This window comes from Ahaetulla prasina, chromosome 1 (genome assembly GCF_028640845.1).
Source record: "Ahaetulla prasina isolate Xishuangbanna chromosome 1, ASM2864084v1, whole genome shotgun sequence".
Lineage (NCBI taxonomy): Eukaryota > Metazoa > Chordata > Lepidosauria > Squamata > Colubridae > Ahaetulla > Ahaetulla prasina.
In genome coordinates, this window is record NC_080539.1 from 60,670,232 (window position 1) to 60,690,141 (window position 19,910).

General features: G+C 37.4%; 1 protein-coding gene across 2 annotated transcripts; it reads right to left on the reverse strand.

Moving 5' to 3' along the window:
* Positions 1-2,677: 2,677 nt before the first annotated feature.
* On the reverse strand, positions 2,678-17,720 carry SLC30A10 (solute carrier family 30 member 10). Of its 2 annotated transcripts, XM_058163791.1 has the most exons (5): positions 17,039-17,720; positions 8,821-8,833; positions 7,929-8,032; positions 7,504-7,743; positions 2,678-6,531 (listed from the first exon to the last, which is right to left on the reverse strand). In XM_058163791.1, exons 1-5 carry the CDS (start codon positions 17,454-17,456, stop codon positions 6,044-6,046), a joined length of 1,263 nt encoding a protein of 420 aa, XP_058019774.1. In that variant the 5' UTR covers positions 17,457-17,720; the 3' UTR covers positions 2,678-6,043. The 2 variants fall into 2 exon arrangements, with proteins under 2 accessions (XP_058019774.1, XP_058019773.1); XM_058163790.1 differs by lacking the exon at positions 17,039-17,720 and having other exon boundaries at positions 7,929-8,012; positions 8,705-10,271.
* Positions 17,721-19,910: the final 2,190 nt, after the last annotated feature.

Here is a 19,910-nt window from a genome sequence, read left to right on the forward strand (position 1 = left end):
AGCAGGCAACAAAAAGTCAACAAGCATTTCTATCATAGCTATAATATCTGAAATGACATATTGAAAACTGCATGTACAGAGAGTTTTCATTTTTAGAATTACAATGCTACCATGCGAAAGTTACATTTTCTTTGATGGGAGCCATAAGTGTTCTGTCATGATCAGTTAACAATCAATAAATTTTGTTTTTCAGTTCTACTTTATCTTATGCCTTTAATAGTAGACACAGGATTTAAACCTGCATTATTTGTAAAGAAGAGAAAAAAGTAGGAGTTCATTCCTATTCTATTTCTGTATTTTAGAATAGTCAGTGGATTCCTTTGCAACAAGTTATTGTATAGAGACAAGGAACTAACTGAATGAAAGGGACAAAGAAAAAGTGGCTTTAGACAGTGAATTTTTAAATGACTCAACTAATAGGACACAATTCAGTGGGTTCACCTTGATAGGTTAGTAGGATGGAATATTATTTTGATTAATTGCCTAGACATCAACATTGGCAAGTCTGGACAGAGTTAGCAGTCCAACTCTGGTAAAGTCCAAATTATTTTTAAAAATTGTATTAGTCAATTTCAATGAAAAACTCCACCAAAACAGATATATTTCCTACTGTGTTTCAGAATAACAAAAAACAAACAAGTCTGTAGATCTTCATTTGGGCTTAAATCATCTAGAAAATCTAATTCCCCCACTCAAACCATCAGACGTGCTAGCCCCACCTATTTCAATGAAACAACTGCACCACTGTTTTGTCCACTGTCTACCCTCTGTTTATGAACGTGTTAATTCAGCCCCTGAAAAAGTGCTTGTCTTTGTCCTAAATTATGCAATTCTCATCTTCTTACCAAAAAATTAAAAATAGTCAGTGGATTCCTTTGCAACAAGTTATTGTATAGAGACAAGGAACTAACTGAATGAAAGGGACAAAGAAAAAGTGGCTTTAGACAGTGAATTTTTAAATGACTCAACTAATAGGACACAATTCAGTGGGTTCACCTTGATAAGTTAGTAGGATGGAATATTATTTTGATTAATTGCCTAGACATCAACATTGGCAAGTCTGGACAGAGTTAGCAGTCCAACTCTGGTAAAGTCCAAATTATTTTTAAAAATTGTATTAGTCAATTTCAATGAAAAACTCCACCAAAACAGATATATTTCCTACTGTGTTTCAGAATAACAAAAAACAAACAAGTCTGTAGATCTTCATTTGGGCTTAAATCATCTAGAAAATCTAATTCCCCCACTCAAACCATCAGACGTGCTAGCCCCACCTATTTCAATGAAACAACTGCACCACTGTTTTGTCCACTGTCTACCCTCTGTTTATTAGCGTGTTAATTCAGCCCCTGAAAAAGTGCTTGTCTTTGTCCTAAATTATGCAATTCTCATCTTCTTACCAAAAATTTAAAAAATAGAGTTTATTTCTTCCTTTGGGGTGCATGCAATTTGAATTAAGTAAAATATTAATGCACTTTTTTCCTTTAAAATCCAAAGACTGATGAATGAATCATTGTTCACCTCTATGTCCTGCCTTCACAAATTCTGGCAAACATAGTCATAATTGTATACCATGGGATAATGAGTTCAAAGCTGTATAATCTAGAAAACGTTTACTACATGAAATGGTATTACAGGCACTAAAGTTGAGACATTATTTGTTATCACTACTGCTACAGTCTCTAAATGTTTTGAAGCCTAGCCAAGTAACTAACAAACCGAACCTGAATAATCTGAATGTTTTGGTCTATTAATTAGATGGGAAATACAATTCACCTTTATTAATATGATATAGTTATAGATTCAAGAGCAGCTCAAATTCCTCAAATAATATGGGATACAAACTGAAGAGAGTTGTTTCAACTTACATCAAAAATAGTCTGATTTCCAACCAAGGATAGGCAGCCGGTCAGATTATCAAAAGAGATGGAGCTGGTTTAATTTTGAAGAGAAGAATGTTCCATAAGGCAAATGCCACCATAGAAAATCTAGGTCTCCTGGGACCCATCAAATGTAGGTGCCTAAACAATGATATCTGCAGCATGACTTCTTTTTCAGATGGGGCAGGTTGAAGTAACCATGGAGATGGTTAGGAAGCCCACTCCAGTGTCATGAAGGGCTTAACACTAGACCTTTGAATTGTACCTGGGAGCAAATTGGTAGGCAATACAGCTCACAGAGCAGAGGTGTAACATGTGCTGTTCTAAGAGCATATATAACTGCCCAAGTTACTGCATTCTTTACTAGCCAAAGCTTCCAAATACTCTTTAAAGGGAGCCCCATGTAGAGTACATTGACATAATCCAATCTGGAAGGGACCAGGACGTGGCTGTGACCAGGGCCTGCCAATCCAGGAACAAGTGCCACTGGGCACAAGGTAAAGCTGTGCAAAGGCACTCCTAGCCACAACTGCCATATGTTCGATGAACAGGAGTCGTGACTCCAGGAGGACCTCCAGATTGTGCACTGGTCTGTCTGGGATAGCGCAACCCTAATCATCATCCATCACCAAAGATAATATAGTCCTGGAACCAGTAGGGCCCCAAATTGAAAGCCACTTACTTTTGTCACATAATTATTTGTTTAATAGATAGCAAAACTAGTTGTGCACATAAAACATTTTATTCATATAAAACTTTTATAACATTAGTGTTATATATTGCATTTTTATGTCATTTTCAACAAATAAAGTGCACAAGCACAAGAACAATTAGTTGGTACTTGAAAACCCATATAAATTATTGTCAGAATTAAAGTTTCAAACTTCCAAACAAATTTCAGTTTCAAAGGGTTTTTGTGCTGTCCTGATGGAAGGTAAAAGTGACTTCAGAGGAAGTCATAACATAAACTTTCATTTAGTGAAGTTGATGCATTCCAAAGATGATACTTCATCATAAATATACAATTCATGAATGTTATATTCAAAAGCCATAATCTGGTAATGAAACATACTAAACATTCATAAAAGTAATTACATTTGCAGGAGTCTTTGTAATATTCTAGTTAAGATTTTTATAGATTTTTGATCTTCCAATTTCTCACAAGAATCAAATCCTGTATCTCTCCTGATATCATAGATGTATCAAGGCCATCAGGAACTCCACCAAAAAGCAGAGAGAAAAATCTTAAATTACACAACATGCATGATTTAGTTGGTGGAAGAATAGAGCCATATCCAAATTTCAGTAGTCTTAATTGCTGAACAATATAAGGCATTGCCAATAAATAAATCAATAAACCTTGTGACAAGTCTTGCCTAAATAAAATGGCAGCTGTAAATCTAATCAGCACAATATAGCCATGGAAATGCCAGATGTGTAGATCAATAATTTTACAGAAAAACACATGTTAAGTTCTAAGAGCTACTTATACTGAGAAAGCAGCACACATGAAATGGGCACAAAACACATGATGCACCAGAGCCAAATTTACTCACAGAGTAAAGTGGTTGAGAAAAGTCAGATCAAAGCTATAGTAAAAGTCAAAAGATGGATTTTTCTCTGGAAAGTGCAAATTTTGGTGGATGCCCCCAACTTGTACAGGTTAAATAATAGAAATTTGTAGTAAAAATTTGTATTTTATTATCAGGAGTTTGTAAATGCAATGACCTTTTTCACTGATACAGAATTTGAAATTGGTTATCATTGTGCCCCCTTTTTATTTGTATATTTCTATACAAGTCCTGTTGTTTATCCTCATCTTCCATGTTCTGATTAAGAATTACATTTCAAAAAGTTCAAATAAGTATTGTATACTTCTTTAAAATACAGAATACAGAAGTATTTATGAAAACAACTTATTACATACACTTTTGGAATAAAAAACAACAATGACTACCACCCCAACAAAGCATTATTGCCCATTTGGAGATATTTCATGCAACAGTTTTTTAAAAGTATTGTAGGTTTTAGAAGAAGAAAATGTCTATTTATATTAAGGCAATATAAATAGGCATACATACATACACACACAAAATTAAAAACATGTTACTACTGAACACATACTAACAGCAATAGCACTTAGATTTATATACTGCTTGCCAGTGCTTTACAGCCCACTCTAGGTGGTTTACAGAGTCAGCATATTGCCCACAACAATCTGGGTCCTCATAATCCCAGTTTATGCTACAAAAGTGCAAATACAGCAAACATTAACTGAAACGAGAGAAAAATAGAGTACACGGGCAATAATTACAATCATTTGCTTTCTATTAAATTTTGCATGGAACAGTATTAATTTCAAACATTCAAGCATTAAGTTCATTGGTGATACCCAATGTTCATTTGCCAGTAGTTTCATTAAAACTTGCTCAGAACTTTTTTGGGGTCTAAATTCCTAATTCTCAACTTGCAAAAGCCCAGTGTGAAATTAATACAGTTCAACAAAACTTGAAATAAAATAAATACAGCTTTGATATCATACACAGAATCTGTTTAGTAGGGTTACATTTTGCTGTCCATAATAAGGCAGAAGACCAGTGTACTGATTGGGTAGGGGTGAATTATATTCGGTGTAGGCAGCTATATGGATTAGTCTTTTCTTCCATCCCCATCTCTTTCATCAGGGCTAAACCATCTGATAGCCAGACACTATGATCTGAATTTTAGCTGCGTACCGAAATTTCTAAAATAATTATGTAAGATATTCCTAGCAATTTTCCTTTTTAGCAATTTTATATTTAGATTGTATTTATTTAGCAAATTTATATAACCACCCATCTCACAAAAAGTGGCTCTGGACAGCATACAAGCAAAATAATTCAAATCGTATCACAATACGAAAAAAAGAAATGAAAAAAAATGAAAAAAAATGAAAACATGAAAGAAACTCAAGATAGCAGAAGGACAACCATCATTCAGCCTCACTCAAACCATTTACACGGCTACAAGGACAGTACTTAAAGGAGGTATTCAAAGGGTTTAGGGTTATTTATATTTATTTGGATTGAAGTTTAAAACAGACAAGCAAGTCAAAGATCTAAAATTCTTTTAAAAGTGGCTTGAAGGAAGTTCCATAATTTCAAAAAAAGATACATTCAATAGCACCATATTACAAAAGAACAGAGAGAGAAACAGTATCGGAAATGCTCAGTGTACCCATAGGATTACTCTATTAAAACAAAGAGGTATGTTCTAACCTGCCTAAGGCAAATGAAAATCCTTACTTCTCGCAGTTTTACTTCTTTGCTAATTTAATACAACTAACATAAGTGCACATTGAAAAACGCACATTGTATCTCTCATGGTATATAATCCAATAAATTATTTCAAATGTTTTCTAAAAAATATTCCAGCGTTTTATAATTACTGGAATATGAGGAAAATGTAAAGACAATAAGGGGAGAAAGTAAAATATTTTGAATATCTCCATTCATATTTCAGTAAGAATATAGTTCTTCATTTGTGAAGCACAAAAGGGTGATTAGGTTTGTTTTTTTTGTTGATTTAACTCTTTTATTCCCTACACCCATGGGACCTATTTCCTCACTTTCCTCCTTTTCATTTATCCCAAGTAAACAGAAAAACGAAGTTCAGTGAAAAATAAAGATATGCCATAAGCTAGGATAATCATAAAGGAGTAAGGCTTGCAGTCTGCATCCTAATTAATACATTAAACCAGACGGAAATCTCAACCTTTTTGAGATTTCTATTTGCATCTGAAAGATGCCTCCACTAACAATTAAGACAAGGTTTGAAGAGTGATCTGAACAGAAGACACCTCTACTCATTGAATAAATACTTTATCCATTTCTTTTTGCAGAGCAGGGTAGCAAATAGGGTTGGCATTGCTTATTTGCCCAACATTACGAAAATGCTGCCCATTTCAACTAGACCTTAGAAGAAACCAATGGCATCTGTTTTAGTTGTAGTACTTGGTATTCAACTTGGTATTCAACTTGGTATTCAACTTTCAACTACTGCCTCCCAGAAACATGGCAAACTCTTGCCAACAACTACTTCTTTTTCAACCAAAGGAAGCTTTGTATAAGGAAGCTCCCCAACTTTTTTTTGAGACAATATTTAGAATATATTTACCCCAAAGTCTAAAATTGAGTGCTATTTATTTGTGGCATTGTTTCACTTTTTTCTTTGTAACTGTCCTTGGAGCAACTGTTCCTTTTGACCATGTCTTCAGCCCATGTGGGTTCAACAGGAATTTCTATGGCATCTTTTTTTTGGAAGACTTTCTTTAGTGATGGAGAAAAGCTGCCTATTGTTTCACTGTAACCATTCATCTGCGAAAGAAGAGCATCCTTTTGGTTGCAGCACAACTGAGGATCACAGGATCTGGAGATACATGGTGTACTGCACAGGACCTTAGGACAATCGTGGTCTAGGTACTCTGGCTGGATGGTCACTGAATGGATCCCTTCTTCATGGAACACCTCCCTGATTTTGTAGGAAGCAACGGGGTAGTCAGAAGTAGAGTGACACTTGACGTGGAGTGTGGCAATGTTCTTCCCCTTGATAAATTCCCAGACATGCAACTCATGAATGCTGCTAACGCCTGGCACCTCCAATAATTTGTTTGCTAGGAAGAAGAAGAAGAAATACAAACAAGGTGAAAATCATATTTTTATCCAGGTTCTATAGTATTCCATTTAATATTTAACTGCATCTACAAACACAAAGAATGCCCCTTTGAATGGACAGAATAAGAACCTGATCATAACTTTTCCAGGCTGTGCAATAATGTAGGGCTGATATAACAGAAAGCAGCCCCAGCTGAAACAATGAGTCCATGTCTCACTATTGCAACAGCTTCCAAGTAAGAAATAAGGAGACAGAGGCTGTTGGAATTCCTCCTGCCAACATTAATAATTACATTGGAAAAAACAGAAGAAAGTCACTGCCTAATATCCTGCAGGTGGTTTGAGAATTCTGGGAGCTGAATGGGAACTGGAAGGCACCAGGATGAACTAAGTCAATGATCATATCACCCAGAAAAACTGGGGAAAAACAGTAACGATTTGTAGTATGTTTGTAGTATGTTTGAATTTTTTATTTCAGTGCTGCTTTGGAATATATCCTTTAAAAAACTGAAGAATGCACTGTTGCACATATTGATATATTTCATATATATTGATATATTCCATACAAAATGTGGATTGATTCAGCAAGCAAATCTCATTCCAAATTTCCAGGTTCAGAGGAGTGAATTCAAAAACAAAATCAACCGTATCAACATACTTACATACATACATGTATATATATGCAATCTCATATATATATATATGAGATTGTAATCCACAATGCAAAACATTTATTTATATTAGTAGTTATGGACTACAAATGTCTACAAGCGTGTATAGGAATTTCTGCAAACAACAGCTTCATTCTGTACTCAAAATACTGTATGTGCCTTTATTAATCCTCTAAGACTTGACTCATGTTGCTAGGAAATACCACCATGTGACCCTTGAGTATGTAATGCTGCAATGAATGTATAATCCAGAAACAGCACCAGCTTTTATGGGTCATAACAGTCCTTAAAGCAACTTACCCAATATTTGCATATTCACATTTTTGGGGACCATTTGTAACAAAATGGTTGCCGTCTCCTTGATAAGTGGAAAGGCTGAAGACAGTATGATAAACACCATAACAATGGTCAGGCTTGGATCAATGTAACACTGCCAGTTACAAGGTGTGTTCTCATCCAGAGGAAGTATATAGAATATGGAAGCAGCAACCACAACAATAACGGAGCCAAGAGCATCTCCCATCACATGCAAAAGAACGCCTGAAACAAAGCATAAGGAAAACATTAGGTAACCAGGAAAAAAAAACCCGAATAACTATATTGGAATACATTAAGATTCCAAAATTTTGTATAAACTTGCATAGAGAGCAATAATAAATAAGAACACCTCATCTCTAATTATGGCTGCCTTATTCTGAAAAAATCTTTCAACTCTAATATAGTACCTCTGATGTTCAAGGCTTCAGACTTTTTTTCTGTTTTCTGTTTCTTATTCTCTTCAGGTTTTTTCTGGGTATCCGCAGAATCACCTGCATTCAAAGAAGAAACACTGTGTTGTTTATAAGTTCTATACACAGAAAGATACAAATCTTTTCAAAACCAAGCATTAGGGCAAAACTGAATGGAATCGTTTAACATTCATAAAGATCACCTTATACAACCTGACATCTAATTACCAATAATTCTGAAATCCCTTCTCTACTATTGTAGTTTAGAAAAAATGATTTATAGTATCAAAAGACTGTGAAAAGAAACACTAACTGACACAAAGATTGCTTCAGTTTAATTACTTTAATGTTACAAATATAATTATTTCTCTGGCTTTATGCAGTAATAAATTATTATACAAGTACTCTGCCAGTACATTATTATACACGTCATGTCATGTAATGTAACGTAATGTAATAAGAATAGGAATGAGAGTTATAAATAAGAACAGGCAAATAGAATAATCAGAAAAGAATGAATAAGAATTACAGAAAGAAGCACATGCAACACAACACTTTACAAAAGAAAATGGGAAATAAGAAAGGAAGGATAAAAATTATTGACCCAAAAAATCCTTAAAAGGCAAAGAGAAATTGGTGAAACTAAAGAGAAGGCGGAAAGGGGTGGGAGTGGAAACTAGAGAGAGAGGAAAAAGCAGGTGAAAGAAAAGGAAGGAAGGAAGGAATGCGGGAAGATGCTGCGAACGATGAGCAGGGAGGCAACCGGGTGGCACCTGCTTTCGGGCGGGGCTCAGAGGCGCTGCCGCTCATTTCCACCATCCCTTCTAAGGCGATCGAGCTGCCAGCGACGGTTCGGCTTGAGCTCTTGTCCTCGGGGCTAAGATAGGGCGGGGGCGGCGACCCTCGACCGCAGCAGCAGGTCCAGTCCTGGAAGACGAGGAGCCCCACGACATTGATGGCCAGGCCGATCGTGCCTACCACGAGGATGAGCGTGGCGTTGCTGAGGGATTCCGGCCTCGCCAGGCGCTGCAGCGCTTCCAGCAGGATGGTGAAATAGAGGGCGGCCAGGAAGACGGCGTTGCAGAGGGCGCCCACCACCTCGGCCCGTCCGGAGCCGTAAGAGGCGCCCGGACGGCGTCGGCGTTGGTGAGACAGGCGTCCTGTGACGATGCCCACGCAGAGAGCCAGCACGTCGGAGAGCATGGCGAAGGAGTCGGAGACCAGCGCGATCGAGTTGCCCACGTAGCCCGACACCAGCTCGGTCACGAAAAAGCTCGCTGTCATTCCTAGCATGAAGAGCAGCCGGCACGTCTTGCCCGTGTAGCGCCCCATGAGGAAAGCTGGAACCGCCGCTCTTCACTACCGTCTTTAAGTTTCTTCCAGGACCCGTCCCGGGCTGGGCTGTGGGTTGCCTCCCTCCTTCCTCTCCTGAGAGCGGAGGGTACTGATGACAAGCGTCCAGGCGATGGTGACTCTGCGTTTTGCTTTATAACGGCGCGGGGAACGCCCTTATTGACAGGTACCGGACTAATTTGCAGGTGTGGTCTGGACCAGTGGTGAAATTCAATTTTTTTTACCGGTTCTGTGAGCTTGGCTTGGTGGGCGTGGCAGGGGAAGGATACTGCAAAATCTCCATTCCCACGCCACTCTGGGGCCAGCCAGTGGTGGCATTTGCCAGTTCTCCCATCTACTCAAAATTTCCACTACCAGTTCTCCAAACTGCTCAAAATTTCCACTACCGATTCTCCAGAACCTGTCAGAACCTGCTAAATTTCACCCCCGGTCTGGACATAATTAGTAAATACTAGCCATTTTTGACATTGTCAATCTTTTGTACCAGTCAATCAAAGCAGTTTATTTGATATACCTTGACCATCTCTAATTCAGGGTTTTTTTCCCCTCTCTCCTGCCAATCTATTAATTGGTACAGAACACAATGTTGGGGATATTTCTGGAGGCCCCTTGAATGACTCATGTAAAATAGCAGCTGGGCAAGCTGCACTGGTTGCATTTGCTTTTGGATCTAATTCAAGGTGCTGGTTATTATCTTTAAGGCCTTTTATGAAAGGGTCCAGGGTATCTGAGGAGCCATCTTGCCCCAGTGGGACTGGCCCATCCAGCAGAAAAGATTTACTTTGGTCTGTAACTGGCGGGGTCCACCACGTTTTCTGCTGTGGCCACTGCTCTTTGGAATATTCTGCTGGAGATGAGGTCCACCCCTACCCGCCAGGCCTTTTTGAAGAGCCTTAAAACTTGGTTCTGCCAACTGGTCTGGGGCTCCATTAGGAGTATTCTCTGCTACCGGTGGCTGATGGGGTAGAGAAAATATCTTCATGCTCCTGTCACCTGTCCTCTTGGATTTTAGTCTCTAATTAATCTTTCTTAATTTTAATTGTTTCATATCATCTTTTTATCATTCTGTAAGGTGTCCAGAATCACTTCAATAGTGGGATGGGCGGCATATAAATTTAATAAATAAATATATAAACTTTCATTTGGATGCCTGCACTGGAGTTCCAGCTGATAGCCTAAACAACCTTGTTCAACTCTATGATTTTGTGAAATTAGAGGGCACCCTTACACTTTCTATTTAGTGTGTAGAAAAGACTGCAATCAAGCAGAAACTTCAGTTGAAAAAACGGGGTGGAATTTTTTTTTCCTGAATCTTTCAGTCAGCTCCCTCACTACTACTACTTTTACAGTTCTTCGGGTTCCTACAAATGGACTAAAATCTCAGTAGGAATCAAGTATTTTTTTTTATGTTACACCAAGGTGTAACAGAATGAAACATGAAAAAGATGCAATTTCACAAGTAGAGATGGAATATTTTATTTACTTTATTTCTATTTCCATTTCTGAAATGCCCATCTCCCTCAAAGAGATAGAACTGGATGGAAGCATTAAAGGTAAAGGTTCCCTTTGCACATATGTGCTAGTTGTTCCCAACTCTAGGGGGCGGTGCTCATCTCCATTTCAAAGCCAAAGAGCCAGCACTGTCCAAAGACATCTCCGTGGTCATGTGGCCAGCATGACTAAACATCAAAGGCACAGGGAACGCTGTTACTTTCCCACTAAAGGTGGTCCCTATTTTTCTACTTGCATTTTTTATGTGCTTTCGAACTGCAAAGTTGGCAGAAGCTGGGACAAGTAACGGGAGCTCACCCCATTACACCCCATTACACCCCATTACGCTGCACTAGGGATTTGAACCACTGAACTGCCAACCTTTCGACCGACAAGTTCAGCATCTTAGCCACTGAGCCACTGAGCCCCTTATGGAACATTATCTCTGGTTTTATCCATGTTCCAGCAGACAATGGAAGCATTCAGAAGAAAACCTATGATATACATATGTAAGTTGTTACAGGAATCAAATAGGCTGCACTATGTAAAACACTGCTGAGCCTTCATCTAATATCAGATTGGTCTGATTTCAAAAGATTTCTGAAAAAGTCTGTAGAGTAATCTGTCTCTTTCCTAGCAGCTATCTGCAAGAATAGAAGAAGCAAGAAAATTCCATCCAGAAGGCAGAGATATTTTACTTTTTCCTAATTGACTGGATTCAAATATCGCACTAAACTGTGGTTTGTTTAACTTCATGAATACATGAAGGTTAGATTCATACAATAAAAAGCCATGGCCTAGTAAACCATATTATAATTTAATATAATGTATGACCCAAATCAGAAAAAAAGAAGAGCTTTATCATTAAACCCTCTACAGAAAAAAATGTTCTTTCCTGATAAGAGACTATAAAAGTAACTATCAGCATTTGAATGGTACCTCAAATCCTGCTTTCCAGGAAAGGGAACTGTATAGTTGAAAACATTTTGTCACTTGAAAACTTTTGCCTGTACACCCAAAATATGTGAACCTTGGTCCCAAAGAATAACTATGTAAGGTTACCTGTTCTTTCACTCACAATAAGTCATTGAGTATAGTTAACTTTCAGGTCTTGTATAATTGACATCTATACAATCACCAAATTCTTTTCTGCTAGAAAGGGATATCATATGCCCTTGGACCTCACTAGATTGCAGAATTATCACTAATGTCACAGGGTGCAGACAAGTCAGGGAGTACAAAAAGTCAGTAAGTGCAAAGAGTTTGTTGCATACTAAAATCTGCTTCCTCAGCTCCTGCTCTGCAAGGAGTAGAGGCCTATATATTATCTAAGTAATGCTACTTAGATACTTCACTTAATAATACTTCACTTAAAGACCCCCAAACCAGGTAACTGTTCCAATTTTGAAGCGAGCTTTTTCCATAATAATGATTGAAGAAATAAATTTTATCTTCTAAATATGTACATCAGGGATGTCCAAACTTTTAGCAGTCAGGGAATCTTTTGATTTAATTTTTTTTAGTGAGCAAGGACCAGAATGGGTAAGAAGGGTGGTGCAGTTACGTCATATGTTTGAGAATGGCATGCACTGTGACTTGGTTAAAGTGTTAGACCTGGACTTTGGAAACCTAGGTTCAGATCCACCCTCAATCTTGGAAGCCTATAGGGTGACTTTGAGCCAATCATTCTTTGCCCAACCTATTGGGGGAAATTAGAAGGAATTGCCTCGACTTCAATAGGAAATGTGGGATATATTTCTAACAAAGCGTGACATATGTGGAGAGCTAATTCTGTTTTCAGGGAAGCTTCTGATACTGCTTTGTATAAGATTTTTCAATGAGGAACCTTTAATAAGCATCTGTTCTACAGATATTAAAGTTCTATGAGTTGAATCCATCACCGTCTACTTAGGAACACTGAACAGAATAAATCTAGAGAACTTATTTAGTTAATGACAAATTAGCAGTCAGAAATTATTCCTCTCTCAATGTACAACGTCCAACTGTTTAGTTCTATTTAGTTTTGTTTTGCTTAACAGCTTTGTAACCTGCCTTGTCTGTAGTAGAATGACTCACAAGAATAGTTAAAAACAAAAATGTGTATCTTTGGGGCAATATATAGGCTTGAAGTAGACATATCTACTGGTATAGCTTTTTTCCAGGTGTAGAACGCTAGTTGTATAACTATGTTTTTTGATATAGCTTTATATATATATAGCTCTTTCCAAGCATAGAACCTTATCTGAAGTGTGTTAAGGACTTGGGAGAAAAGTATTGTTTTATACCAAATACATATTATATAAAAAAACATGAGTGAAATTTGATGTAACAGCTCCTGCTAACTGCAGGAGATGCTGATTTTAAAAAAAGGAATTGGATTTCAACATTTCTGAAGGAAATTTCTCCCAAACCTGTAATATCCTCCTGCAAGTTGTAAGGTAAGTAATTTAGTCGCTAGGAACGGTAATTAATAATAATAACAATAATAACAACAACAACAACAACAGAGTTGGAAGGGACCTTGGAGGTCTTGTAGTCCAACCCCCTGCCCAGGCAGGAAACCCTACACCACTTCAGGCAAATGGTTATCTAATCTCCTCTTAAAAACTTCCAGTGTTGGAGCATTCACAACTTCTGCAGGCAAGTTGTTCCACTGATTAATTGTTCTAACCATCACCAAATTCTTTTCTGCTAGAAAGGGATATCATATGCCCTTGGACCTCACTAGATTGCAGAATTATCACTAATGTCACAGGGTGCAGACAAGTCAGGGAGTACAAAAAGTCAGTAAGTGCAAAGAGTTTGTTGCATACTAAAATCTGCTTCCTCAGCTCCTGCTCTGCAAGGAGTAGAGGCCTATATATTATCTAAGTAATGCTACTTAGATACTTCACTTAATAATACTTCACTTAAAGACCCCCAAACCAGGTAACTGTTCCAATTTTGAAGCGAGCTTTTTCCATAATAATGATTGAAGAAATAAATTTTATCTTCTAAATATGTACATCAGGGATGTCCAAACTTTTAGCAGTCAGGGAATCTTTTGATTTAATTTTTTTTAGTGAGCAAGGACCAGAATGGGTAAGAAGGGTGGTGCAGTTACGTCATATGTTTGAGAATGGCATGCACTGTGACTTGGTTAAAGTGTTAGACCTGGACTTTGGAAACCTAGGTTCAGATCCACCCTCAATCTTGGAAGCCTATAGGGTGACTTTGAGCCAATCATTCTTTGCCCAACCTATTGGGGGAAATTAGAAGGAATGCCTCGACTTCAATAGGAAATGTGGGATATATTTCTAACAAAGCGTGACATATGTGGAGAGCTAATTCTGTTTTCAGGGAAGCTTCTGATACTGCTTTGTATAAGATTTTTCAATGAGGAACCTTTAATAAGCATCTGTTCTACAGATATTAAAGTTCTATCAGTTGAATCCATCACCGTCTACTTAGGAACACTGAACAGAATAAATCTAGAGAACTTATTTAGTTAATGACAAATTAGCAGTCAGAAATTATTCCTCTCTCAATGTACAACGTCCAACTGTTTAGTTCTATTTAGTTTTGTTTTGCTTAACAGCTTTGTAACCTGCCTTGTCTGTAGTAGAATGACTCACAAGAATAGTTAAAAACAAAAATGTGTATCTTTGGGGCAATATATAGGCTTGAAGTAGACATATCTACTGGTATAGCTTTTTTCCAGGTGTAGAACGCTAGTTGTATAACTATGTTTTTTGATATAGCTTTATATATATAGCTCTTTCCAAGCATAGAACCTTATCTGAAGTGTGTTAAGGACTTGGGAGAAAAGTATTGTTTTATACCAAATACATATTATATAAAAAAACATGAGTGAAATTTGATGTAACAGCTCCTGCTAACTGCAGGAGATGCTGATTTTAAAAAAAGGAATTGGATTTCAACATTTCTGAAGGAAATTTCTCCCAAACCTGTAATATCCTCCTGCAAGTTGTAAGGTAAGTAATTTAGTCGCTAGGAACGGTAATTAATAATAATAACAATAATAACAACAACAACAACAACAGAGTTGGAAGGGACCTTGGAGGTCTTGTAGTCCAACCCCCTGCCCAGGCAGGAAACCCTACACCACTTCAGGCAAATGGTTATCTAATCTCCTCTTAAAAACTTCCAATGTTGGAGCATTCACAACTTCTGCAGGCAAGTTGTTCCACTGATTAATTGTTCTAACCATCAGGAAATTTCTCCTTAGTTCTAGGTTGCTTCTCTCTTTGACCAGTTTCCACCCATTGCTTCTTGTTCTACCCTCAGGTGCTTTGGAGAATAGTTTGACTCCCTCTTCTTTGTGGCAGCCCCTGAGATATTGGAACACTGCTATCATGTCTCCCCTAGTCCTTCTTTTCCTTTCCCATCCTCTAAGGATAGTATTTAATGAATCATAGTCATGCTCACATACACACTTTCCTAGAGCAATAGGAAACATTTTTAATTTGTTTTCTATAAATGAATTAAAATATTTTGAAGACTTACATATAGTCGGAATAGGGATCATCACTGGTCTATCATTAGCAAAGTAGTCTAAAAAAGAAGGAATAAAGAATGTTTTAATATTCTGTGAATGACTCTGGCGGATCTCATTGCACTGCTGGACACAGCAGTGTTATGGTTTCAGAATGCAATTGATAAGTGGTAGAATAGATGCCATGCTTTTTCTTTTGAGTACTGGATTCCTAAAGTAACTATGGAACGTCATCTTTCCTAATTGCTTTAACATTTTAGTACAGATTCTTAGATATTGGCACTGGATCTCACACAAGGTACAGGAGATATTACAACATAATTTACACCTTTTTTGGATATCTTCTCACTGTATGTGTTGCACAATAGGATCTAAAGCCAGCTTAGATAGATTCATCCCAGTTCTTTATCAATTTGAACTATCTCATTAATGAAGTTCATGATCCATACAATTGTCTTATATCAGAGTTTATTCCTGTATATAATTTGTTAGCTGCCATCCATACCTTACGCTTACAAAGGAAAATAATCGAATAATTATTAATCGCTTCAGAATTTTCTTCTTTTTTTTCCCAGTTGTGTATGATTCTCAGAAGTGGGTTGCCATTGCCTCCTTCCTAGGGCTGAGACAAAGTGAATTCATCTAACTTTGTGCCTAAAGGTGGGACTAGAACTCATAGTCTCTAGCCTGATGCTTTATCCACTACACCAAACTGGTTCTCATAAAATTTGAAAGAAGCTCACAATCATGAACCTTAATAGGTGCTTAATCTATTGACTCAAGTGTTCATCCAGCCCAACCTTGCATGTGACTGACCTACTGAATCTTGCCCAAAAGAGGACTTCCAAATTAAAATTTTTAATATGACCAAAATGACTATCTCATTAATGAAGTTCATGATCCATACAATTGTCTTATATCAGAGTTTATTCCTGTATATAATTTGTTAGCTGCCATCCATACCTTACGCTTACAAAGGAAAATAATCGAATAATTATTAATCGCTTCAGAATTTTCTTCTTTTTTTTCCCAGTTGTGTATGATTCTCAGAAGTGGGTTGCCATTGCCTCCTTCCTAGGGCTGAGACAAAGTGAATTCATCTAACTTTATGCCTAAAGGTGGGACTAGAACTCATAGTCTCTAGCCTGATGCTTTATCCACTACACCAAACTGGTTCTCATAAAATTTGAAAGAAGCTCACAATCATGAACCTTAATAGGTGCTTAATCTATTGACTCAAGTGTTCATCCAGCCCAACTTTGCATGTGACTGACCTACTGAATCTTGCCCAAAAGAGGACTTCCAAATTAAAATTTTTAATATGACCAAAAACATGTAGAATGAAAAACTTAAACAGTTTAGTAAAATTACTAAACTTAATGAAATCAAACATAATTTGTCCAGGCCAGATGATATCCATTGGCCGTGCATTCCTAGAGCATGCTCAAAAGGCAAATGCAGCCTTCAACTCAAGAGTTGCCTATCTTTAATATATAGTTCGAGATTTTAAGTGGAAGTAGATACAATTATAACAAATATATTCTATTTAAAACTATACAAAACCATACTATACTATAAAACTAAATACAGACTTACTGCATTTACTGCATATCTCTTGACCGAAACTCATTTTGAGTTTCAAAAATCAATTATCAATCTTTGATGAATGAAGGCAAATATCAATCTTTGTTTCTAAATATTGGTTATGGAAAGGACATGCCATTATTATGTTGCTTACCTGTTTCCACATCATGGTCTACAGAACCACGACAGTAACAACAATCCATAAAGATGACATAACTGAGCACGTTGAAGAGCAGACCTACGATTCCGACAATGAGAACATACAGAGCTTGTTCTGTCTTTACTGGGTTGAGAAACCTCTTCACAGCTTCAATCAGGATGCTGAACATCAAGGCAGTGGCAAAGACAGAATTGCCAAAGGCTCCTACAACATCAGCCCGCAGAAAGCCATATGTGTTGCTCTTATGCCATCGTATGCGACTGAAACGGACACCAAGCAAGCCAATAATCATTGATATCAGGTGGGACAGGACTGCAAAGCCATCAGAGGCTAGCGCAAGAGAATTGCCCACATATGATACTGCCATTTCTACCACAAAAAGTAGAAAGGTGACAAAGGACATAAAAAGAAGTCGACTGCTTCTTCCCGTGTAGCGTCCCATGGCTTCAATGCTCTGTGGGTTCTCTGCGTCTAGGGCAAGCACCTTAATAGCACTAGCAAAGATTTCAGCAATTGTCTTCTTTTTATCATCTCCTGCTCGACATGTTTAGATATTAATTTTTATAAGACGCAATAAAACAATAAATCCTGTTTCAAGGGCAATTTAGCAAGAGGTTATCTTGCAAAGACCATTACAGGAATACGTAAAACATAATGCTATCTGCCTGCTCTATAGTCACACACTGGTTGTTTATTCTTCATGATAGCCAAGGTACAAAACTGGAGATTTTTGTTTATTTCACTGGATCTAGTCTTTTAAATAAGACTAGATAGAATAAACAAGAATAGGTCTTTGGTTTCATTGACATATATTCTTGTATTGTTGTTTTTCCTCTTTTATTTTCTTCAAATAGATGGATAGAAGATAACAAGGAGGGGAGATGTTTTATTGCAGATTCCTCCTCCATTTATTAAGAGATTCTATGCCAAACAACTACAAGGCATAAATGAAAGTGTTTTCTCTCTCCCCAGCTAAAGTACGTATTACTTGCTTGGTCAAAGATCCAGTGGTGGGATTCAGCCAGGTCACCACTTCGGGAGAACCGGTTGTTAACTTTCTGGGCAGTTTGGCAAACTGGTTGTTGGAAGAAATCATTAGGGCAGAGAACCAGTTGTTAAATTACTTGAATCCCACCACTGCAAAAATCTCATAACCTAAGTCCATATTTCTCAAGCTTCTCAAAATCTGTATCAGCATTTTTTCTGAATTAAATTTGGACGTGCATTCTTGTTTCTATACACCATTTAAAGGTTGAGAATATCAGTTAATCTTGCATAAAAGGCAACAAAGTCTCATTTATATGGGTAAAATCCAGGTTCATTTTTTTTGTAGCCTGGTCTACTTTATAGGAATGTTGTGGAAATAAAATAATAAAATCATGTTGGTCATGGGAAAAGATTATAAACAGAGTCAATTCACCGGTTTGTATGTAAAATATCCCAATTGAAGTTTTGCTTCAAAAACAAAAAAAACATTCTAATGCAGATCCCTTCAGATATTTTGGAATAGAATTCCTAGATCTCTCACAGTTACTGCTATTGAGCCAGGTACCACTTATTTTATACCTATGCATTTGGTTTTTCTTACCTAAGTGTAAAAGTTTTCTCACCACTGAATTTCATTTTGTTAAATAGGGCCCAGGGTTCAAATGTCATGGTTCCAAGTTATGGTCCTAATCAATTCAGGATTCTGAGGCTGTAGCTTTTCTCAAAGATCCATTTTATTGAGTAGATCATATCGGCACGTTCAAATGTGAAACCAACTCTAAATAAAACCCGTGCTTTGGTATAATTAAACAAATAGATATCACCCACCCACCTTGTGTTACAGGTCACGTTAACCAATCTGATAGGTGGCAGGCTGTACAGCTGCTCCCTCCAGCTGTTACTAGCTCTTGTTGAAATGACCTTGGTTCAAACAGCCCTTATCGCTGTTTTGTCTGGCACAGTGGAGGGAAATATCCCACATCTCATAGGTCCCCCTCCCCTCCCCTATGTATGGCAATTAAGAAATAAAGAAAATGAAATATGGCTTCAGCCAAAGTCATTTTTTTTTTTTTTTTTTTTTGTTCAAAAAGTTTTTATTAGTCAAAAAAAAGGTTTATACAAATACATATCAGGTATGGTAAATTTTCATTTTTCTTATCTAAAATAAGAATTTTACTCAAATTTTTTAACACATACAACAGCCATATGGCAAGCAGGTAACACGAAGTAGCTAAGTTTACAAATTTTAAATACGTAATAAAGAAGGGTCAAGAATAAACAGAATATCGTACTAAAGAGAATAAGGAAAACCAACACAATCCCAAATATCTTTATCACTTCCTAGTTTTGGATCTCAGAACTCTGGGTTCAGCCTGACCCAACTCCAGGGCCGCAACAGCGGCAGCCGCTTCCGCCCCATGATCTATAACCTCCCCTTCTTCAATTCCTGGGTCATCTGATTCCAGGAGGGCTTTGTGTTCCTCCACATAGGCCGTAGCCTCCGCAATTGTACTGATTTTTTCGTAATGCCCTCCCGGAAAATCATCAATCCTCTGGCATCAGCCATCTGAAGCCCACTCCTTCTGGTACAATTTGCTTGACAAAAATAATATTTCTTTCTTTTTCACGACCTGTCTGGGAATCTGCCTCAGAATGGCTATCTCCTGCCCCTGTAAATCAGTGCCCCACTCCTATGTTTTCTAAGAATTTCATCTCGCCTCTTCTCACAAATTTGACATGAACCTCTCTGGGAACTGCATGCGGCATATTGTGAATTAACTCTATAAACTCGATCCACATCCCAATTCATGAAATCAACACCTCTCCCAAGAAATTCTCCCAACAATTTAGTCACAACATCTCTCAAGTCTTCTTGGTCCACTTCTTCCAAATTTTGAAACCTAAGGAA

Bases quoted from the DNA above. Each gene is read 5' to 3' on its own strand.
- SLC30A10 (XM_058163790.1), bottom strand. From the start codon at position 9,263: ATGGGGCGCTACACGGGCAAGACGTGCCGGCTGCTCTTCATGCTAGGA. The intron at 7,744-7,928 runs GTACTATATTAG...GCTTTGTTTCAG, and splicing joins TGAAGCCTTGAACATCAGAG to GCGTTCTTTTGCATGTGATG. The intron at 6,532-7,503 runs GTAAGTTGCTTT...TCTTCTTCCTAG, and splicing joins TGTGAATATGCAAATATTGG to CAAACAAATTATTGGAGGTG.